This window comes from Coffea arabica, chromosome 1e (genome assembly GCF_036785885.1).
Source record: "Coffea arabica cultivar ET-39 chromosome 1e, Coffea Arabica ET-39 HiFi, whole genome shotgun sequence".
Classification (NCBI taxonomy): domain Eukaryota; kingdom Viridiplantae; phylum Streptophyta; class Magnoliopsida; order Gentianales; family Rubiaceae; genus Coffea; species Coffea arabica.
The window spans coordinates 36,916,797-36,941,217 of NC_092311.1; the positions used below are offsets into that span (position 1 = coordinate 36,916,797).

At 32.6% G+C, this 24,421-nt stretch overlaps 2 protein-coding genes, 1 long non-coding RNA gene and 1 pseudogene across 4 annotated transcripts; 2 read left to right on the top strand and 2 right to left on the bottom strand.

The window, feature by feature from the left end:
* Nucleotides 1–12,466: 12,466 nt before the first annotated feature.
* Nucleotides 12,467–14,975, bottom strand: LOC113702854 (uncharacterized). 2 transcript variants are annotated; one of them, XR_011816888.1, is made up of 2 exons: nucleotides 14,292–14,975; nucleotides 12,467–12,746 (listed from the first exon to the last, which is right to left on the bottom strand). XR_011816888.1 is itself a non-coding variant. In XM_027224015.2 (2 exons), exon 1 carries the CDS (start codon nucleotides 14,910–14,912, stop codon nucleotides 13,443–13,445), a length of 1,470 nt encoding a protein of 489 aa, XP_027079816.2. In that variant the 5' UTR covers nucleotides 14,913–14,975; the 3' UTR covers nucleotides 12,467–12,746; nucleotides 12,997–13,442. The 2 variants fall into 2 exon arrangements, 1 of the variants encoding a protein (XP_027079816.2); XM_027224015.2 differs by having other exon boundaries at nucleotides 12,997–14,975.
* A 3,759-nt stretch (nucleotides 14,976–18,734) lies between these two features.
* LOC113693707 (uncharacterized) lies at nucleotides 18,735–20,300 on the top strand. The gene is made up of 3 exons (XM_027212320.2): nucleotides 18,735–18,764; nucleotides 19,527–19,997; nucleotides 20,112–20,300. The coding sequence occupies exons 1-3, from the start codon at nucleotides 18,735–18,737 to the stop codon at nucleotides 20,298–20,300; spliced, it is 690 nt and encodes a 229-aa protein (XP_027068121.1).
* A 179-nt stretch (nucleotides 20,301–20,479) lies between these two features.
* LOC113689205 (uncharacterized) lies at nucleotides 20,480–21,229 on the top strand. The gene is made up of 2 exons (XR_003448175.1): nucleotides 20,480–20,516; nucleotides 20,828–21,229. It is a non-coding gene; the product is annotated as an uncharacterized lncRNA (long non-coding RNA).
* Nucleotides 21,230–21,743: 514 nt separating this feature from the next.
* LOC113702884 (ubiquitin-conjugating enzyme E2 20-like) overlaps nucleotides 21,744–24,421 on the bottom strand; it is a 198,893-nt pseudogene continuing 196,215 nt past the window's right edge.

The window sequence follows — 24,421 nt, forward strand, 5'->3', positions numbered from 1 at the left end:
TAGACAAAGCTGATGGGAATGCTTTGACTTTTTTATACATAATTATATCTTATTAAATCTTCTATTTCTTATTTCATCTCTTTTGAAACTTTTCTTATGCTAAACTTGTTTGGCTTTAGGTCTTATATTGCACTTTTTCATGTTACACTTTAGGGTAAAATATCAAAAAATACCCTGTGGTTTGTCAAATGTACGGTGTAGGTTTCCAAATTAGATATAGTTAAATTGTACATTTAACAAACTACAGGAAGTTTTTTGATATTTTACCCTACACTTTATTATACAACTTCTTAAAGTGACATATGTCCCATGAATGAGGATATATAAGGTGAGGGAGAGGGTAGGGGATTTAGTCCAATTTAAATTGATACTAAATATACATAAATCTATGTAATAAACCAACTTTGAACATCTATGTGCATTTTTTTCATTTTGTAACAGTTCGCCACCGACCGCAGTTTCGAACAGGAAATTGAGGACCCGGCTTCCACAAACACAAATAAAACTTTTTTTTCCCCTTTTTTTCTGGCAAACCGTGGGGTGGGATGCCAACAAAAATAATTTATTAAGGAAAATAAATCATTACAAGGATGGAAATATGTGCCCGACCTACAGATAAAGTGCTTCACATTGGACATGACGATTCATTATATTGAAGCCTCAGAGAGACCTTTTGGGCCAGAGAGACTGCGACTTGACTTAGAATAATTCACTTTTGCTCTGTTACATTGACAAGTAAACAATGAAAAAAAAAATGAAAAGCTATTGAAAACCCAAGTCTTGCCCCTCATTTATGATTTGATGTTACATTGACAAGTAAACAATGGGAAAAAAGAATGGAAAGCTATTGAAAACCCAGGTCTTGCTTCTCATTTATGATTTGAGGTCATGCTGTAACAGGTCTAGGCATTTGAGTGGAATGTACATTGGAATTTGATTTGGATGAGAATTTATTCATTTTTTTGCTTGATTAGTGACAAAAAAAAAACTCATATGGCTTATAATCACTCTCAATCTGATTTCAATAAGTATATTTAATGTACAAATGAAAGAGTAACAAAAAAGAATAAGAAAAAATCTTCTAGTTCTGTTGGACTGAAACTAATATTTCATGATTCGCGTTTCAGATTTTTTTTCGAAATGATTTGAAATGAAATGGGAAGAAATCACATAAACATAAAATTGACAAGTTAAAGAGATACTTGGGATTGAGGGAGAGGAAGGTTCATTTTGGTCGTTTATGGTTTTTTGGCTTGTGTATACACTACGTTGTTTAGAGCCGAATATTGATCCAAGAGGTAAAATTCACCCTTTCTAAGCACATATGTTGGAACAATGTACTAAAACTAGTAAAAACAGAAAATAAGTCGAAGGAAAAATAAACATGAAAGTTGTTTTGATCATTCTACTTTTGTATTATTCTCTAATAAAAGTTCTAGTACCAGAATAATTCATCAAAATCTGGTGTTGTAAACACGCACTTCAAGCCTCTTGCCTAAAAAGGTGAAAAAACACCAACTGAGGAATTAGTCCGAATTTTTTTGTTTGCAAATGTCATGATTTACTTTTACGAGAGAATTACTATTTGGATATCCAAGTACAAAGAAAAAATGTAGCCCTAGATAATTTGGTAAAAAGAAAAAAATAATTCCTTTTGTTAAGTAAAACATAAAATTTTTGTTTAAATACAGCTTTTAAAGCATCATAGTAATTTTATTACAATGCACGAAAAAATTTATATTTCAAGTTTAAGATGGAAAAGAACTGAATGAAAAAAATGAAGTTCGACTGAAATAGATGTTAGCCAACAAGCTCAAACAAAAAAACTAAAGGATAAGTGTCTATGAATGAAAATACTTGACTTTGGGAGCACACATATTATGCAGATACATATTTTCAAGTGTAAATATGTCATCACAACCTACATATAAAGATGATTAAGCATAAGAAACTTCATATTCTTTTATGCCTGCAATTCATAGAAACATTCATGCACTAACAAGAAGTTATTTAACCTTATTTTCAGCTTAAGTTTTTCTTTCTTCAAATTCTTTATGTTCGTTTAATGGATACGTTTTCATTATAAAAACCTTTTAATGATTCGGGACCGAGTAATTTTTTGTTGTTGTTTTATAGTTTAAGAAGTGATTTAGTTGCAAATTAGCATTTAGGAAGCCAAGGTGCACAGCTTAATGTATAAAACCTTTTGTTGTTCGTTTGATATTTCTATTATACCCCTAGAGTTGGCTAAAAATTTTGAAGGCAAAATAAGTAAAGAAAAACAATATTAGGGGACAAACTGTAAAATTAACTGGCTATATCTCAAGGGGAGATTTTGTAATTAATTCTAATTTTAATTAACATTCCTAGAGATATTTGAAAACTGTCCATGAAGTTGATTGTGGGAAAAAAATTTAACAGCAGGCGTTGGATTGGTAAATTCTAAAAGGAAGGAAATATGGCACGTAAATTTTTAGTGAAGAAAAATTCCAAATATCCATCACAGAACCCACGTAAGAATCCGGGACTTAGGTAATGCACTTATAAGATATGGCTAAAATCGATCACAAGTTAATTTTGTAGAAGAATGTTTCATCAAATTCTGATGCAACTCGATTTGATGATTAAAATTTAAATATTGTAACATAAACTAACAATCAATATTATGGAATTTTCTTTTATTTTGTAACTGTAATTCAAATTGCAAACTTCCAGAATTTATACATGAATAAATTAATTGTACAAGTTGGTTGAGAAAGGAAATTTTTTGAGTTGCCATATAAACGGCAGACTTGCTATCAATACTTGAGAAACGAAGCTTTTTTCTTGATTTCTCAAAACACTTGATTTCCCCTTACAGATTTGAAGCAAAGTTATTAAACTCAGATCAGCCCGATGGTCGAATTGGTCATCCTCCTAACAAGTCATTGGGTCAGGTTGGGTCTCTAATTGGATCACTTGAGCACAGATTTCGTTGACTGGTTAATGCCAGCAATTTAATCGAATTAGACTGAAATCCGACCGATTTTGTCAACGTACTGAATTTTGTGGAAAAGAAGTTAGTAAGCTCTTATCAATATTTGAACTTAGGACTTTAAGCATAAATGTATAGTATACTCACCACCATATCTCATATCAAAAATTATGAGACATAATATTTAGTTATATTTAGTGACCTACTGGTTCAACCATTCACCAACTGGTTGAACCAATAACTCGTTGACCCAGCTCCTTCATCAGATTCCTTTGTGGGTCGGGTTTAATAACTATGATTTGAAAAGTTATTTTTGTGTTTTAGAAAATGGATAATAATAATTACAAGTATCAGAGTTGGGATGGCCCAACATTTGAGTTCAAACGCGCCATAGCATCCAGAGAGCTATTGTTAAATCTGGAAACATTTCGGACTTCAAAACACGTAGTTTGGGCCGCCAACGTCCACTTGCACAGATTTGTGTAGGTTTTCTAAATGACTCAACAATCCCCCACTAATTTGCAAAACATGTGTATCCTAAACCATGAACTCTTCAATAGTTCAACTTTAATGGATGAATCTTAAGCATAATCAGAACTATCTCTTGATAATTTCAAAAAAAAAAAAGAAGTTTCTCTTGATTTAAACTTCTAACTGGTATAGATGATTTAAATTTTTAATGTAGTTGTTAGTGTTCTTAAATTAGGGAAGTTCTACGGTCTCTTTAGAGCACTGTGCCGATGAAATTAAATTTATTGTTGGATATAAAATAGGAATTATCAATCTTTAGATTATTTTAAGAGTTTAAATTACTAAATGATATGATAAGATATGAGTAGATTAAAATTATAGGTACCGTACCCAAAAAGGACTGTAGCATTTTTCCTTAAATTAAACTATATCTCTTAAATGTCAAAGACTAAAACACAGCACAATTAATGATATATACTTTTCTCGAGGTTAATATTAGCTTTATAGGTATTTTGCCCACGTGTTAATCCTAATTTCACAGTCATCTACAAAAGTATGCTCAAACTCTTGTTGAAGTGGCATCACTTCAATACTTATATAGGTGAGATTGTGCTTGTAAGAGTTCAAATTGAAGGAACTTGAAGGGACATTTTGTTGCTAAAAAGGAGGCTCTAGAATCATCTTTTGGACTCCTTTTTCTCTACATATATATCATTTGAGCAAAAATCAAGAGCTAGGAAAAGGAGAGTGGAACAAATACCACACAAGATGTAAAACTTAGTTAGTTTCTTAGTTCTTTAGCTTAGGCTAGTATAGGTTAGGTAGTTTTATTGCAAACTTGTATCTTAACTTGGATGAACATCATGATTGAAGAAGAAGAGAGGGAGGCCCACATGTGACAAGGGGTTTTTTCTTTTCCAACCCTTTAATTCTTGTATTAGATTCCAATGTTTAGCCATAATATAAGTTTATTATTTACTTTTATTTTCTTCATGTTTTGTTAAGTTTATATCCAGAGTTATAGATGAATTTTCTATATCTTGTTTGTGAGGTTTGCTTGCTTATTTTATACTGTTATTTTAAGCAACTTATTTAACACTTTTGCTTATCTAATCATGATTAACTGATCATTAATTGTAATAATTTCATGGTGTTAAATTTGCGATGAGAATTGAAATTTAACACTAGTTCAAGAAAGTGCTAAATATATGGAGTAACTCACAAAAATAGAGGTGCACTTTTGTGACTTTCGTGACTTATTCCATTTAATTTCATAGAATTTAATGAACTTGTAGTCAATTTTATAATTATGAGAGTAACTGTGGATTAGTTATAGGTATGTTCGGTATACCGGTGAGAGTAGATATTGCATACATCATAACTAGTTAAGGTAGTAATATTCAATTAACTGGTAGATTCATTTGCAAGAGTAGTTATGAATTCTATGACTATAGGAGCTTTTTATTGTTGGTTTTACTTCCATTTATTACACATTTGTAGCGCATATAAAATTTCTCGTACTTGTGATCATCTAGAAAGGACCATGTATTCCATTGATGAGTTGTAGCATCAACCTTCAATGGCCTCCCAAGGAGCGATGCAATCTTATTCAAATACTTCATATTAAAGAATGGAAGAGGAAGATCAGAAAAAGATATCCAGATAGGAGCAATTGATGCTTCATGATCTGCCTTGAAATCGATTGTCCATTTGGAGATGGCCATAGGAGAATTCTGCACGAACCACGATCTTCAGACAAAAAGACGCATGTAATCCTCTTCCAGACATGGCTGAAAAAGCACATGATTGTTATCTAATAAACCAACTGGGCAATTCCCTTTCAATCCAAGCAAAACAACAAATTTTCTGATAAGCTCCATAGGAGGCCTGCTATATGCAAACTTGCCCACAAGAAAATTCTTAAATGGTTCAGAAAGAGTTAAAATTTCTTCGCGAGATATCAAAAGTGCCGGCTCCCCACGAAAGGTTGAAAGTTGGCCAAAATCCGGAATAATGTCATTGCATGACGAAGCAGCTGCGTTGCCTGCTAAAGTAACAGCAAAAGACTTCACCACAGGAGGTTTTCCTGCCACCCCTAAGGGCGCATCGGGCGGCCTAGGGCCGGCCATAGAGAAGCACTATGTGTGGTTTCGCATTATACCACTTATTCCCTTTTGTACAATAGTATTATTCAATTTCTCTATATTTTATGCAAAGTGAACAAAAAAAGACGTAAAAGCAATTCCAATTATATTAAGGGATAATTTTAGAAACCTTCCCTGAGGTTTCTAATGATTTTACTGGTCTCCCCTGAGATTTGTAAAATTATACTTACTTCCCTTAGTAGAATTGTGGGCCTAATTATATCACATGGGAAAAAATTACTCATATAACCTAAGACATTATGTCTTATAGAAACTAATATCTAATGATTGAGTAATTAGATCGCTAATTAACTATAAGTAACTAATTAATTAAAATAACTGTTGAAAATTTCTTTAATGATGAATAGTGACTTCCAATTATAAGATAAGGCCAATTGATATACCAGATGGTGCTATTTTGTGATTGATAGAACTTGACAATAATTAAAATCTAGTTATACATAATGTGAGAAGAAGAGCTTTGGTAAAAGGAAAAACATATGGCAAAAGAAGATTGTTCATGAAAAAAGTTTCTTTGAAACTCTTAAAACTATAATAGTTATAAAGTAATTTCATGGAAATAAAGAAGAAAGAAAGGAAAAGAAAGGAAAATTTTAAAATTTTTTTCTGTTCATAATCACAAGAATTATAGTAAAACCTAATGTTAAGAGTGATGACTGGTCTGTTTACTGAATATTATGATCATTAGTATAGTTTTATTGTTTATTTGCGTTGTCTAATGTGTTGAATGTGAACTTTTTAAATAGTGAAATGTGTGTATTAATTATTGTTAACTTTTAATTATTTTTATTCTTTTACTAATACAACTTATATATATGTATAAGGGGTATTTAGGGGATAAAATTTTCATTTTTCTCCTTAAAGTATTTTTAAATGTTACTTTTTGTGATTTGCATTAATTTGTTACTAAAACATTAATCTCAGGGGAGGTTTGTGTAATTTTACAAATCTCAAGAGAAGCTGAGGTTTTTGAATTTATCCCCCATATTAATTGATGCAAACATGTTTCAAAAACGTGTGTAGGGCATGAAATATAGAATATCCACCCAACTCCACAGTGATTTCACATTCGACCACGTGACCTTCCTATGATTTTAGGTAAAGTGATTAGGATCTTATTATATTTCATATTTAAATAAGAACTTAATTGAAAATTTAACGAATGCCGTTACTAGATGTGCTTTTTTTTTTGTTATATTACTAGATGTGCTTCGAATCAATTTTACATCTAAAACTAAAGGGGATAAGTATATGTTAAAACATAACTAGTGGACTGATTATGTAGTCGAAGGCGAAACAAATAGGGGGTAAATAATAATTTACAATTCAATTAATGTAACACAAACCAACCCAACATGGTTGTAACTAGTGTTTAGCTAACTTGATAACTAGCTCTCAAATGGCACTTGTGAATTCTTAAAAAGGTGCTTACACCAAGGCTATTGATTGAATTAGGGACTAGATTCCTCTTTATTGTGTTGGAGAGAACTTCTCTATTACACTAATAAAATTAATTTAGAACTTTTATTTTTGAAAGTTAGCACCATTTAAAAAGATTGATAAACGTCACAATCTTATCTGCACAAGGCAAAGCAAAGGTAATATTCATCCACAATTCAATAAAAGAAACTCGATATTTATAGTTTCATATGTATTTTAAATTTTTCCTGTCACTGTAAACTGTGTTATGGTTAAAATCTGGAAACCTTCTATAGCCTTTATCCATTGTCCAAAAAATATATATATAATTAGTAAAAAACAAAAAAGTTTACATTAACTAAAATTTCCTTTAGTGATTAACAAGATAGAGAGTGATTAAAAAAAATGAAAAAGATAGAGAGTGATTAAAACTCTCACAAAGTTTTACATAAATTGATCTCTCACGAACATCATGGTCGATTCTTAAATCACTGAAAGTATTCAACTCTCACAAATTTTTAATATCACCCAAATTGCTGAAATTTCAACAACTGCTTGAATCACAATACAGACATGCATAAGAGCCTTCTATTTGTTTCATAGCATGTGATTGGGTAATAGCAACAAAGTTATTCCTCAAACACTTCCTGGGGCACTGCTTTATTTTTCTTCAAGTTTTTCGATATTTATTTTTTTTTAAAGGCATTCTCCCATGATTTAGAGTCGATCGGATTTTAGAATTTCTAATAAGAAGAGATTCAAAGGGAGTTGAAAGTTACGCTCACTAGACAATTAAATTGAAGGGGGTAATAAAAATTCGTTGGAAGAAGTAACTGCATATTAAGCAATAATGTTTCAATGAAAATTTACAGCAAGCAGCGCTTCTCATATTGTTAAGCCTCAGAGAATTTGACTTGGCTGCCAAAAATCAGGCTCGGAAAGAATTACACACTTTTGGTCTATTACACTGACAAGTCAGCAATGGACAACGATGCAATGTCAGTCTTTTTTCTGATTTAAGATTTGAAGTTTCAATGTGACAGGTGTGGACTATTCGTTAAAACTAGTAATCTAGAGTGGAAAATAATCTCCAATTCATACATATACTAGAATTTTGATCAGTGTTATGCACAGATTTATATTTTAATTCAAAAAAAATGTATACATATACATTGAAGTACTTGATAGAGGATATGAAAAGGATTACAAATTTCGAAGAAGTTGTGCTTAACATGTTCAAAAAAATTACTTCATGAGTACAATATGGACTTTCTTGATTTTAACATCTTAAATAAATAGAAATCAAAATTTTTTTACCTATTGTCTATCAATATAAGTTAAAAATTTGAATAAAATAATTTAATTTATAATAATTTACATGATAGAGCAATTGAAAACCTATTTATCAATAGCCGACGAAAGATATCATGTTATATTGACATATAAAAAATTATAATATAAAAACATAAATTATAACTAATTCATTTTTCTCGATTTTAGAAAAAAAATTTCGCCCATCTTGTACCCTTAAAATTGTTGAGTGCTTTATAGAATAGTGTTTTTCATGTAGTTTAATATAGATTACAAAAAAAATCTTTGTAAAATACAAAAGCAAAATTTTAAATTATTAAAAACTATTACCCTTTCTGCCCATTTTTATTTGCCAACTGACTATCCGCTGCCTCTTATGACTTTCGCAGGTCCTACCGCAATGTCATCATTCCTATCGTTTTTTGCCATCTTTGTCATATTCGCATAATTCCCTTATTTCTTCCCTCCTTTCTTCGCCCAATCTTGTTATTCACTTTCTTTTTTTGACTTTTCTCATCATTCTTTAATTCCTCACCATTTTCTTTATGTCTGCCTCTAACTTCCTATTCTCATAACTTAATTTTTTATCCCGTTCCCCTTATCATTCTCCCAAACACTTGGATAGCCCCCAACCTCTATCCTGCATGGCCAACCTTCTCCATTCCCACTTCCTCTACTTCTCCCTTTTTCTTTTACCCATCCAATCAGAATAAAGTGATATCAAAGTTTTTCATTCTAGATATATTACGTTATAAAAAATCTAAAGTTTTCTTATACATTTATAAGAATTACATATATATAAATGTATATAACTGCTCTATGTGTGTTGAAATTTTCCTTTTGTAGTAATTGTGATTAGCATTTTTCACATCTATTGGTCTGAGAGTCCAAATTTTTTTTTATTTTTATTCAAAATATAACTTAACATATTGTCAATGTTACACTATTGCAAAGTGAATTTGGTGAGTAAAATATAAAAATAAAAATTCAATATCAAGTATAAAACACCAAATTTAATTATTTTTCATATACATTTTGAATTGAATAATTTCAAATTTTAAAGGAGAAGTTGAATCCATATTCCATTGTTATTTTTTTAAATTTTTGGTAGAATTGGTGTTGTTTTTATTTTTTTTTGTCAAAAATAAAGATTTCAAACAAAATTTTCCATATCCAAATGGTAGTAGTACTTTGTTAATTAGTTAGTGATTTCATAATTTAGGTTTCATGAATGGTATCATTCTTGAATTTTTAAATCCATGACCAATTAATATTATTTCCTTTTCATTTTCTATATAATTTGCCCTCTTAGTTAGAATTACGAAGTTGAAGACAAAATGTTATTATTTACTTTTTTACTTTTAGTTGTTTTGGTGATGTTTCCTTTTTATTTAGACTTACATTAATAGATTTCAAACCAAATTCCTATATAAGTGGAGCCACTTCTTACTTTTTAAATTCAAAAGGCATGAAAGGACATATAACAATTTTAAAAAAAAATAAAATTCTATAAAAAAAAAACGAAGAGTTGGAAGCATTTTGATTTAACCATACTAAAAACTCCTTCTCAAATTTATATAGATATAGATTCTCAAATACAATTAAAAAATAAAAATAAAATAATTTCTACCACTATCCACTGCTGTCTAACACTATCACCACCCTCTCCCTCCTCTCTCCTCCCTCTTTCTCTTTCTCTTCATCCTGCCTCCTTCCTTCTCCTCCCTTCCCCTTCCCTCCTTCCTTCTCCTCCCTTTCCCTACCCTCCTCTCCTCTCCCTTCTTTCCCACTTGCAGAACCTTCTCCCTCTCTTATAAAAGGGTTGAGACCTTCGATAGCGACCATATCTCATCAGATAGGGTCGGTAGCAACTTAAGCATCTCATCGTAGAAAGGGGACTGGTCTGGGTTAGGGTCACACTTGGATAAACCAAATTTCCAATAATTCAATCACCCAAATTATGCTATACCATCTCACCAAATGATGTGGTACAATATAGATCATTGGGTTTTTAAAAAACGGGTCTACTCAAGTTTTGACCCAAGGGTGAAAGGAGGGGAGGGGAGGGAGGAGAAAGGAGGAGGAGAGAGCAGGAGAAGAGAGAAGAAGGGAAAGAGTGGTAGCGATGGTGGTGGGTGATTTTTATTTAATAATAAAAAAAACCCCCAAGAATTTTAAAATTTTAAAAACACCTCAACAAACAACTACAATATTTTTCTTATATACCACTACAATAAAGATGATGAAAACAGTTCCAAAAATACCTAATTCATATAGAATTTTTTTTAATTTCTCTTCCTCTCAACGTTCACAGTGGCCCGTCCTCCTCCTCCATCATCTCGTTTTTAATATTAATTGCCAATTACCAAACTTTCTCTTGACCTCTTTCACACAAACCCAAAAAGAGATCCATCGTGTTATTTGAAGTTTTTGATATGTCTTTATTCAAATATGTCTCTTTGATTTGTCACTTTGATCAATGGAATTGGAATTAGAGAAGGGATCTATGGAAAACTATAAATAACGACAGGTCAGGTAGGATGGTAGAATATCTTCTTGTTTTTTGCGATGTTTGTTATACCTGGGCATTTGAGCCCAGAAAATGTATGTCCATGAGTTCTAAATTTACTATCCCTTTAATCCATTTGATTTGGCATGTGTGACAAACTTTTAGCTGGAACAAGAGAGGGAGGTGCAAAAGCGATCATGTGTGCAAGAAACTTTTTAAGTTGATGATTCTTGACTGTATGTACTTTTTTTTTTTTTAATTATACATATGAAAACGTAGTGGACAAAAAGTCCCAGTGGTGATTTGATTTTTCCTAGAAAGAAAGTCTCGGAACTATTTGGTGCATTTTTGTAGAGATATTATATTCCATTGAGTGATTAGCTTTATAATTTCTTGACAGGTTTTTAAAACTTTTTAAGTTTTTTGAATGATTTATTAATCGAAGAATTTTTTATACAGTTTAGGAAATTTTTAGGAACAAGTTCACAAGTACGATAAGACTACTTTTTACTTGGCTTTCGAGTATATGGATACTAGCCTCAAAATTTTCCTCCAAACATTACAAACGATATTAGAAATTGGCTTTAAGTAGATGTGGTTACATATGTGACTTTCGATGTGCGAAGGTATTACAACCTGTCATGGCAATGGTGGTTTGCTAGGTAGAGATGCTTTATTTTGTTTTTAATTTTTGACTTTTTATTATAAAGTTGTTGAGTGTGTAATTCTTTGGTTCCTATTAGAACTAGATCTGAATTTTATGATTTAGGTATAGGAGTCCCATTATTTTTGATGGACCACAAACCAACGACGCTTGAAATAGCAGATTCTTAGACAATAATTAATTATAAGCATGTAACGTAATGATTATCTTATTGTCTTAACTTTGTAAGTGTATAATTATTGATTATTTTATTGTGATTATAATTTTGGACATGCCTCGCACTTTGTGCATAAATTATTGCAATACTTGTGGACATGTGTTTGAAATGCTTTTAGTTAAAAATTGTGGTGAAAATAACTAATGAATGTAAGTATCAATACGACGTACTTCTATGGATTCTGAATTTTTTTGTGCCTCCCCTTCATATTAGAACCTAATTTCCAAGGATAAGTGATTAATTGTTATAATGTTCATGTATGTAAAAAATTTTATCTCAAAATCTAAATAATTTTATATAATAGATATTTCATTTCGAACTGGATTGATAATCTGTTGAAATGTACAAAGAAAAAAAAGAAAGAAAATATATGTTAGCTTGTCAATCTAATTTACATATAATATAATTGAGTGTTTAATAATTAATATATGTGAAATAAAAGGAGAGAACTCGTGATCAATTAATCGTTCATAGTGCAAAATGATAAGCACATGTAGTATGCCCAATTTGAGACCAACTATAAATCCAAAAGAGAAGAAAGATATGAGAAACTAGTGGCATTATAAAACAAAAAAAATAAAAAAAAGAAGTAAAAGAAATTTAAATAGTATTTGTAATACACGTCTAAAAACAATTTTGATCTAATTTATATATCTTTTTATTTAAAACTCTTAATAATATTACTTAAAACTTAAGAAACTATAACAATTCAAACTCTAAATCACCACAACTCCGCTGGAGGGTTCTGAATTCCAAACTTATTTATTCAAAGTCAAAGGTTATCGGACCACTGAGGCTGTTATTACCCAAGCCTAAATAGTCCAGACCTTCCAAATGAAACAATGACCTTGGAATGCTTCCAGTGAAGTTATTGCTGTTGAGGTCGATGTGATACATGAATGGGTAATTCATCCAACAGTCAGGAATTTCTCCTGATAGAGAATTCTCCCGAAGATCCACATATTGAAGAACTTGATTTTCATTCTTCACTTCACACAAAATGTGAGAGATGCCTCCTGAAAATAAATAGTTGGAAATTAAGTTCTAATTGGGTGTGTAGGCAATTGAATGTGTTTGATTGTTGTGTGCATATAAACCTTTTAACAGTTTTAGAGATATTGGAACTTTTACCATAAAATTAATTGTGAGAAAGTTCCACGTGGACCAATGATGGGTTGAATAATCAAGATGGAATTGCTATTGAATGTGCTCGACTATAATGCACATATAAACCCTTAACAACTTCAGAGATATTTGAGCTCTTACCATGGATTTGATTGTGAGAAAGGTCTACGATATCCAATGATGAGTTGAATAACCAAGGTGGAATGGTATCTAAAATACCCGTGAATGACAAGTTCAAATACTGAAGGAATTTTTGTGATCGGATCCATGTAGAAAATTGGGGACCCAGCTTCCACGAACTCAATGCAAGTGTTTCAAATTGGGCACGAGGAGTCCAACTTGCACTTACTTTTAAGGTTAAAGAGTTTTCAGATGCATCAAAATACCTTAAAACTGTCAGATTGTCTAAGTGACTCTCACTCACAATGCCTTCCATTAAATTGTCGTAAATACGAAGCTCTTCAAGTTTGGAAAGCTGCCCAAGACTTTCAGGAAGAGTTCCAGTGAGTTTGTTGTGAGATACATCCCAGAACTCCAAGGATGACAGTTTTCCTAAATTTGATGGAATTGAACCAGATAGAGCATTATCATTTAGCGAAAGGTGTTCGAGCTGGGTACATCTTCCTAAATCTGATTGAGCCAGATAGAGCATTATCATTTAGCCAAAGTTCTTTGAGCTGGGTACATCTTCCTAAATTTGATGGAATTGAACCAGACAGAGCATTATCATTTAGCCAAAGGAACTCTAGCTTGGTACAGTTGCCAACTGCACTTGGAATTGGACCATTAAAGTGATTACTACCCGCATCAAGTGTAATCAAGTCCTTCGATGTGAATACTTCACTTGGTAAAGAGGAGCTAAGGTTGTTATCATATAGATCAAGACGTTGAAGGTTGGAAATGTTGGCAATGGAGCTTGGGATAGAACCTCGAAACTGATTGAGGCTAAGATCAAGTGAAATTAGGGCAGTTAAAGTGGATAATTGACTTGGAAGGAAGGTTGAGAAGTTATTGAATGATAGATCCAAAGATGTAAGGGAACTCCAATTCCAAATTCCATCCAAGAAGCCTTCGAATCGACTCCGCCCAAGGTTGAGAGAAATGAGATTATTAAGATTAACAAGCTCATCTGGCAGTGAACCATTCAACTGGTTCCAAGAAAGATCCAAGTGCTCGAGGGAAGTCAAGTTCCAAAGATCTCTGGGCAATGGACCTTCAAATGAGTTCCAACTTAAATCAAGGGAAGTAAGGGCAGTAAGACCGAAAATCCATCTAGGGATGAGGTGTCCAAAAAAATTTTCAGAAAGATCTAGGACAGTAAGAGAAGAAAAGTTGGCATGGAAGACAAATGTATCTCTGTCAAGATGATGAGAAATTAAATCAAGTTGATAATAGCGCAGATGTATCTCTACCAAGGAAGGGATTATGTTAATCACCTCTAGCCAATTAGACGCCGTACTAAGGTTCACGCGACTCATGTCTAGGTGCTCCAGATTAGAGAGACCAACCAACCATTGCAGGTTATCAACTTGAAGATCGGACGGATTGCCTCCTATGCTTAAAGTGCGTAAACTTGATAGGTTTCCAAGCTGATAGGGAACCATTCCTTGAAATCCAGCTCTGGATAAATTCAGGTACCTTAGACTTCTGAGAGACCCAAAAAAACTGGGAATTGGAATTCCACTGAAATCATTTAGACTTAGATCAAGGTAACGCAAGTGAGTCAAATTTTGTAACGAATGACTGATTTTACCGCTTAATGGTGATTCTTCCTCATCACCAACGACATGAATTTCAGGAACAGGCCTCTGAAGGTGAAGTTGAATCACGCGGCCACTTCGGTTGCTACAAACAACTCCTTCCCATTTGCAGCAATCAACGTCGTGTATCCAAGACGAGAGTCTACCAAAGGGATCTTCCAAGTCTTTCTTGAAGTCCATAAGAGCTTGTTTCTCACTTGCATAGCAAGTTGCATTTACAGTTTTGATGGAAGAACAGAGTAAAATTATTGCGACGAGTAAGAAAACAAAGAAATGGGTTGATCCACCGATGATCATGTGAAATGTCGGAAGAAATACGTTGCATTCGGCTATGTTGCAGATTCATATATAGAGCTGGATGGAAGAAATGCACAGTTGATAGAAAGCTTGACAGGAGATGTGGCTATCAATATCAGGCTTGGAAAGCATATTTCACTTTTGCAGCGTTTACATTGACAAGTCAACAATGGAAGACTCGGGAATCTGATTTCGAAAAGAATTTTTTATTCGTTTTTGGCTTCATTATTGAGAAATTTTAACCTCAGAAATGATTTGAAACAATTTATGAAGAAAATTACATAAACATAAAATTAACAAGTTAAAATGAGAATTGGAATTTGGGGAGAGGAAAGTTCTTCTTTTGTCTTTTTTTTTGGATTTTTTTATAGTTTTTGTGTAAACTACGTTCTTCAAAGCCAGCTATTGCTACGAGAGATAAATTCACTCGTTCTAAGCACATATATTCGGATTAATATTTTTGTGGTAACAATGCACTAAAATTAGTAGAGCTAGAAAATAAGGAGAAAAAGGAACATGAAAGCTGTTTTGATTGTCCTGCTTTTGTACCTATGCTTTAATACAAATTGTAGTATCAAAATAATTTATCAGACGGACATAGGGTGGACAGGCAAGGGCAGCCGCCTTCCAAAAGTTTTAAAAATTTTAAAATTCTCCCTATAATTTTAGTTGTCAACTAAAATTTTATTATGTTATCCCCCTAAACAAAATTATTTTTTTCTTTACTTTGTTTAATTTCTTTTGATAAAGTGTCATATATCAAACTAACAATTAGTTTCCTTATAAAAGTATGCCATTCATGTCTACATTACTATACAGTTAGTATTATTTTTGAATAACAATTATAAAAAATATAAAATTTTATTTTCTTCGAGTTTCTTATAACAAACCAACTCTTAGTTTCTTTTATAACTATAATTTTACAATAGAAACTAAGGTAATACTGTATATGTTACATAGGAAATCAAAGACAAAGAAAACAAAAAATATATATGTATATTCTAGCTATCGTACAAATTAAAGAAGTTTCAATTACGATTTTGAATGCCTTGCACCGACAGTAAATAGAATGGCATAGAGCCCAATTTTCACATTTTTCTTTATACATTGTTTTTTTTTAAAAAAGTTCTTCCTTCTAATTATAATTTATTGTGCTTTCATTTTGCTTTTAATATGCCTTATTTGCTATAATATCATTGATGATTCGTTCCCACTAAACTTTTGAATTCGTCACTGATGCTGACGCATATTTTCAAGGGTAAATACATCAACACAACCTACATAAAAGACGATTAAACATAATAAACTTAATAATTCTGTTGATTTAAATCTACATATAAGATTGTTATACAAGTCATTGAGCAGAGCTTACTGGAACTTTAAAGTATATATGAAAGACATCAAAGGTTATGGAATATATATGCGTCATTAAAAAAAAAAAACAAGAAGAAGACTTCAGGGAAACTCCTATCTGCTAGTAAAGAAAATTGTATTAATTGTAAATTAATATGATCTGATCACATCCTAATTGGTTACTTTCTTCTTTGTCGTCACTTTTTTGGATATTCAACACAATATTTGGAAATGATTAAAAGGAGTGAGTAAATTAGTTTCTTTTTTTATAAATATTTTTGGCTCAAGCGAAAGGTCCAAATCTTACAAGAAGGGAAGGAAAAAAGAAAGGAAGGTGAAAGGGGAAGAGAAAGGACTTAAGAGTCGAATCAGAAATCTAACAGACACTTGACTAACTATCCTAAAATGCGTCTTGGCGGAAGTTTTCGTTACCTTAACCGTATGTAAAGCATTGCATCCAATTTAAACATTTTTGATAGCCTTTTAAACTTCTATTCTTACCCAAACTACTTGTGCACATAATAATGTCAACATATGAGCATTGTAAGTAATTGCAAGTTCTAAGTAACAAGATTACTTTCATTTCATGACCAAAAGGAATATCATAATGTTGCTTTAGTTTTGAAAAGTTTTTTGTCAAATGAATTCAAAACCAAAAAATAAGTATTTCCAAATTGAATACCACATCAAGTGTTCTACATATTAGCTCTAATTATTATAAGATTACTCTTTGATTCTGCAAATTATCGCCTAGGGTAGAAACTAAAATTAGATTATAATCTTTGCCCATATTACATCGGGGCTTATTGCCCATAATCTTTGCTATCTTCCTCCTCTATTATCTTTGTGGTATTGTAAGTTTAACTGAAAATCTTCTTAAGAGGTTTATGAGGATTTCTGCTCCAGTCCCTCTTTGTCCCAAAAGTAGTTGCTGCAACAATTTCTCTTTAAGGGTGCAATTTTTGTCTTCTTTTTTGTGCACCCTGGGAAGCATTACTTATTTTGGACTGAGTTTTGACAACTTATCTACTTTGGTTATGATTCTTTATGGTTTAACCTTTTTTGCTCGATCTAACCAACTTAAACAGTTTTGGCAATTTTCTTTTAAGTAATAGACCTGCAATGGAAATTCTGTTTATTTTTTTAAGGTCCAATCTGATATATGTCATGACTAGTTCATCTGTATTTCTGTGATTGTTGTAGTCTTATTATATCTCTTCTTAGATCCTATTCAACAGATTGTGGTCCCTTTACCAGGAAGTACTTATACTTTACAAAAGTGCTTCTGAAAATGTTTGGTGGCATTTTATGGGTAATGTTTGGTTTTGAGTAGTTTTGACAAATGACCTCAATCGGCACTTTAAAAATGCTGCTTTTTGGACTGGATTTCTTTGCAAGAAGTGAATAATTATATATTCAGGGTTTCTACTATGAGGAACAATTATCTAATATATGCTATTTCAGTAGCTTCAGCTTAATTGGATGCAATGTTTGATGGTTACATTTAGTATACTCCCATTTGGCTGTCCTTAAATGATATTTACATCTAATACAGCAAGGCATGCATGACTGCAGATGCACTTCTCAACAAAATCCAATGAGAAAATAGATGTATTTAATAAATACTGTTGGGATCTTTGAGTGCTTATGCCTCTAGCCAATACTAAACAATGGGCCTTAATTATGATTGTTGTATTTGTAAGATTTTTTTATGTTTGTTGATTTTAAGAAACCTTGATTTTTTTTACGAGTCCTTTCAGTTGTTTCACGAGGGAGGACAGGCAGAACATGGTGTTTAATACTTTTATTCTTTTGATACTTATAAATGCTACTAGAAATATATGAAAAATAAGCAGAGAACAGAATATAAGCTATAAACATAACCCTATATACAAGCACATTTGCTTCCAGAAAAAAGAAACAGTTATGCAACTAATATCGATTATATAGGGATTACAGAAAGCTCTAGTCATGTATGAATAAAATTTAGTACATTTTCTTCTCTAAACCTTTACAAAAAGTACCTTTTGACTAATGGGCTACAGTGGGTAGGGTTAACTCTAAAAAATCTGAAAAGTTAGTAGGTTTTTTACCAACTGCTGCCTTATTTTGGAATGTAATCTTCGATACTTTGTTTGGAGGGAAGGGACAACAGACAGGAAAGAAGAGTCACCATGCTATAAAAAATTTCTGACATGCTATTCTCTGTAGAACTCAGAACTGCTTTATGCATGTAACGAAAGCAGCAAAATGGATTGTAATATTAAGAAAAGGGTGTGAAAAATTGAGCTTAATTCTCTTTTCATCCTCTCAAATTATAAAAATATGAAAATCCTGGACTGACTTGTATTTATGATTCATTGTTCATCTAATATATGGTGGTAATAGCTTTGAATGTGTCTATGAGGTAATGGAATGCTGTATTATTTAGTATATGGTGGTAATAGCTTCAGGTGTGTCTATGAGGTAATGACTGCACCTAACGTGTCAAGGGAGAGGGTGAAGAGCTTCATGTGATGCCCTTTTTAAAGTTCAATCTTTTCTGGTCATTTTGATAATTTAGACTTTGTAAATTGAGCTGGAAATGTTCCAATAAATCTTTCTGCTTGTTTCCTTAAAAATTTGAAAAGAATTAGAATGGGTCAAAGAGATAGGATTCTGATTTACCCATCCTTCTTAATTAGAATTTTTATTTTCATTTAATTGGTTGATCAATTATTAACCAAACTTTTCTTTTTCTTTTTTTCTCTAAGAGGTTTGGAGTTTTTTTTTGTTTTTGGTGTTCGGGGGGGGGGGGGGGGGGGGGTGGGTGGTTCGTCGGGAAGGTTTATTGGAGACTCTCTGCCTTCTTTTATGCATTGCACTGTACTGCCTGCTGTTTCCCAGTCCTGCTATGCTACTTTTGGCTTTGAGATATTTTCCACTATTAAAACATTTCAATCTTGTCATGGTATTGCTTGTCTAGTTTGGCCAGGCATACCCATTTTCCCTTTTAATGTTTGCTATGCATGGTTTTGAGACATTCAACACAAAAATCATCTCAAACTTAACGCTTCAACTGTCTGTTCAAATGCATTTCATGGTTAGTGCAATTTATCTAGTTTTAACATTTGAAATCTAAAATCATTGTTTGCTTTTTTATTCCTTATTAATTTTTTTTTGTTTAGTAAGTCTATTTTTGTTATTATTTTTCGCCATAAGATTACTTATTTATCATGTCACTCTGAGCTAATTGTATTATCATAATCATGCTTGCTGCAGTTCTTTGAAGAGTATGTGCATGGGGCAGGTTCAAATAAACAACAAGAAGCAATACCAAAGCAATTCATGAATAAGAAAACTAAATTTGTATACTCTGATAGTAGTGAGGATGAAGATGGAGATGATGACGGGATTGGCAATAACATTCATAGGAGCACAGAGGAGAAAGATTTACGTACGGATAACATAACCGATGCTAATTGTGAAACTCTAGTTGATGAAAAGCTAGGGTCTCAGAATGAGGACGACTCGTCTGTTCAAGAGGAAATACAAGAAGATAAAGATGGTAAGGAGGAGGTGACAAAGAAGCATAAATTTCAAGAAGGTGAAGCTGGAGAGCAGCCAATTAAAAAGCAGTGTGTTGAAATAAGTTCATCAAAGTCCCCAAATTTGGCATCTTCTAAGATGGAGGAGAAATCAGTTGATAAATTGATCGAAGCTGAGCTAGCTGAGTTGGGAGACAAAAGTAAGGTAAGTAGAAATCATTTGTGAAGCTGCAGATTATGATCTTTTACTCTTTCCTTGGGAAGAATGCCTTTGTTGATGCATTCTGTTTTTAAATTGTTTTTCTTTCTTATACCAAAGAATGATGGACATCACTTAATTCTCTACTCACCCCACTGGATTCTCGATGTCTTCATGAGCTCTTTAGATTTATCTGTCTGTAAAAGCACTTGTGTCAACTGGGGGCATAATTCCATGACTTCATGCTCCGTTGTCCTGGGCCTCCTTTATTTATCTGTGGACAGTCTCAAAGAGTTCCAAACTAATTAAACATCATGAACTAACCCAAGTCATTTAGAATGTAGTAGAGTTAATACGACTTGCCCCATTTTCCTCCTTCAACCCTTAGGTCGATGTCATTTTAACCTTTGATTTTTTTGGAGACTATCTCTTAGGATAAATTTTATGTCAAACTCTACATAAATCTATGAAATGTGGTTGCAGAATGTCCATCCTGATATACATATTGTTGTCCAAATTGTCAAGGTAAGACGTGCACATGCACGGCTTCTTGTAGGTTTTTTTGGTCGTAGAAATGCTACTGTACATAATATGAAAAGCTGCATGATCAGAAATTTTTAAGTACTTTGTGAAAATTTCTTTCTGAAATGTGGACAGAGTTCCTTCATAAAGGAAACTAGTTATTCAGATCATGAGTTGCTGATCTGCATCTACAAGACTAAGTGATTACTTTGTACTAAAAGTTGCATTGAATTTGAGTTATTTTCAACATTCTCATGTCCAAAAGTGATTGTGATTTATGCTCATGATATAATTCGCTTTTGTGCCTTTTGCAGACTGTTTGCTTGATTGGATCGGTTGAGAAGTACAAGGAATTGGCCAAGTTCAATGTGAGGCAGCTTACATCTTCTAAATCCTAACTTGGCAATTCAGTTTGGTTTTAAGCGGCCTACCAGTTTCTGTTCTCAGTCATTTTCTTTAATGCATTTCCTACGATATTTTACCAAATTTTGTACTTTGTTATGCTTAGTTCATTTCAATCTTAAACTTGTGGCTCAGCCTGAAAAAAAGAAAAGAAAAGAAAAGAATAGAAAACGAAGAGGATTTCAGAGGTGTTTCTGTACAACAAATATTCCACTTCGGATACACAAGTAGTTCATTCCCCCTAAAAATCAGGTGTCGGAAATTTTCAGACAGAAAATCGTCAATCCAATTCTGTCTTCTTTGTCCAGTGGCAACGAGATTTCGGATATGCTCTTTACTGCATTCTTGCAACATTTCGATTTTGATAACATTTTTTGATCCTTAGCAATAATTTACCAAACATCAAATTTCCAAAATGACATTTGACAACAATTTTGCTGGATTGCGGGTGTGAAACTTTCTTTCTGTAAATGTTCAGACACCTCTCTAGCCTACCTTGACCTGTTAATTTTGATGCAGAGACCCCTCTAGCCTACCTTGACCTGTTAATTTTGATGCAGAGACCCCTCTAGCCTACCTTTTGCTGATTAATAAATGCCATATATATATATATATATATATATATGTATGTATAAACCCAGATGCATGGTAGTAGAAATGAACAAAACCATGTAATCTTTAATGTGTTGTTCTAGGTCATTAGTTCATCTTTTTAGTCAGGAGAGCACCAATAAAAATAACCAATGAATTAAACAACAGCATACAAAGCCCTAGGACAGCAAAATTAGATATGTCCCATCAAATTTGATTATGGACTACACACAACAATTGATGGATATAAAAAAATCTCTGCATTTTACTGCATTCAACTTGAGGACAAATCAGTTATGCCATCTACTAATTATCAAAATCAAACTATCTTTGTTGGTCTTGTATGTATTGAAAGTACAACAGCTGTTAAGAAAAAAAAAAGGAAAAAAACAATGAGAAGGAATCACAGAAACATGAAGAAACAATATCAATTCACGTTTTCTCCTCTCCGAAGAAAGCAGAGTTTATCATTATTGATCAGCTGACAGCATCTTCACTTGCTGGACCCTGCAGGGCTTGGCGATATGAATGAGAAATCTAGGAGCTAGGCTTGTAAAGCTTCTCAACCATTTTCCTGTACTCTGCAAACCAGAAACAGAATTCAGTTAAAGAATTTCCATTGCCAATTTGAGGAAAAAAGGACAATTCATATATATATATACAAATATGGTCAGAACTCAGAAAATGTACCTGCTTGATTGCCCCAAAGTGCTGCTGCTTGATTATTCAAAGGTGAGCTTGTGTTTGGTTCTGCATTTAGCAATATCCACAGGTTATATTAATGATAAAGAAAAAAAAATCAGAGAATTGTCGTGATTCTTAAAACGATTGCAAAACTACCATCAACGGCAAGTAAGATTACCTCCCAGCAGGCTTTGAATGGAGAGCAGAATTGTCCTCACATCATAAGCTGACGACCACTTATCCTGGAACAGATAATGTAATCGATTAATCAGGTTTCCAATTTTGAGGCAAAATTTGAGACAATAGCAGAGTTATGGAGAAACGTTGTCTATTAATACCTGAAGTATGTCCAAGCATATATTTCCATAAACATCAACATTTGGATGAAAGCAGCCAGTCTCGAACTTGACCTTTGGAGCCTTGAATGGATAATCAGTTGGAAAGGAAAGTGATAGTGTTGTACTCAGTGCCCTCAAACACGGTATCTTTGCTACCAGTAATTGTTCCTTTCCAGCAGAATATGTTGTCTTCCTCGGGAAAAGCAGATATTCCAGAATCACCACTCATCTGTACATTCATCAACAGAGTCAAGGAAAGAGATTCAACCAAATAAGGAGCCAACAACAGAGAACAACAACATTGCTAAATGGAAGCACGAATGGAAGATTAAAAGGGATCAGAGATCCTACCATCAAGGCCATCAGTTCAGATTGCAACCTGTATTAACGAGGAAAAAAAAGTTCAAGCATCAGTTACATAAACAACTCCTTTATACATAAAAACCCTTCCTTGGACGTATTCTGTCCATTTTAAGACATCAAATTGACAATTTTTCATAACCAACTAGACTAATTAAGCTTTAGATTTCAGAATTGAAAAGGTAACAGTGAGAAAACAACAAACAGGATATGAGTTTGATATCAAAAATTGAGGATCTTAGCTAAATCAAAATCAGACATTAGAAAGTAAAAATCCTCCAAATAACGCAAGCTAAATTAATAGACTCGCATAGGACCAAGAAAACACATTTAGAAATATGTCATACGTTTTATTTCTTTCACCTAATACCGTTTTATTTCTTTCACCTAATACCCGTGTCCAGAAATCAAATCGAAACAGAAACCACAAATTCAGACACCAAATCCCCTAAATTAACTCTTAAGGGGATCAAAACCCTAATATCCCAAATCAAGAAATTCAAAATTTCTTTACACACGTATTCAAAAAATAAAAACCCTAAAAAATATTTTTAAAAAAATGTACCTCTTGAGAACAGATTGAGTATCAACGTTCTTTGCAGATTGCACTGGCTGCTTGGATGACGTCATCACCGGACCAGCCGCGGGGGTGTTGCTGTTATTGCTGCTTTCGCTGTTCATTGTGGTAGTCATCCCTTCTTCCTTGATTCCTTACTATTCACACCTCAAAAAATTCGACCTCTCAACGCTTAAACAATAATCAATATAAAGGGTTCCAAAAATTCTGAACAAATCAAACCGGAATTTCGAGAAATCTCGTCAAAGAAGAAGAAGAGGCTAGTGAGAATTAAAGGGGCTGCCCCCTTCTTCTGATGATGATGAATTATTGATTCTTGCTTAGAGAGAAAGTGACAGAGAGATTGGACTGATGCAGAAAAAAAATGTGTGAAGAGATGTTTATAAATGTGAGAGTTTGTCTGAGTTTTACATAAGAATCCAAAAAACATTTTGAACGTTAAAAGAGCTGCGGCGGTGGGGTTTGGTTGATGTTTTCTCGTAACGGCTAGTTTTTTATGCTTTTTTTTATTCTTTTTTTTTTGAAAAATAGTTTTCTTGGTTATTATTCCGTTGTAAAATCATATATATATATATATATATATATATAATAAAGTCGTATTCTCATACTTATCCCTTCATATTTTCTCTTTCCTACGTGGCTTAACGAGACGGTAAGTAGTTTCCTACGTAGCTTGTTTCTTTTTTGTTTGGATATATATCAATTCTTATTTCCTATAAAAATTCTTAATATTATATGATTCTTATTTCCTATGCAAAAAAAGAACCGGAAAGTAATGCGATATAAATAAAAGAGACATAAATCTCCTCTATTAGATATATAGGAATAAATGATAATATATTTTTTTATAATGTCCTATTCTTTTTTTTTTTAACAGTTTCATCATAAATCCTTTTTATTTTAAGATAATCTATCCATATATAGAACAGCATACAAACAATCTAGACATGAAAATT

Coding starts and splice junctions, on each gene's coding strand:
- LOC113702854 (XM_027224015.2), bottom strand. CDS start 14,912: ATGATCATCGGTGGATCAACCCATTTCTTTGTTTTCTTACTCGTCGCA.
- LOC113693707 (XM_027212320.2), top strand. CDS start 18,735: ATGACTGCACCTAACGTGTCAAGGGAGAGG. Junction 18,765..19,526: donor CTAACGTGTCAAGGGAGAGG/GTGAAGAGCTTC, acceptor TGCTTGCTGCAG/TTCTTTGAAGAGTATGTGCA. Junction 19,998..20,111: donor AGTTGGGAGACAAAAGTAAG/GTAAGTAGAAAT, acceptor CTTATACCAAAG/AATGATGGACATCACTTAAT.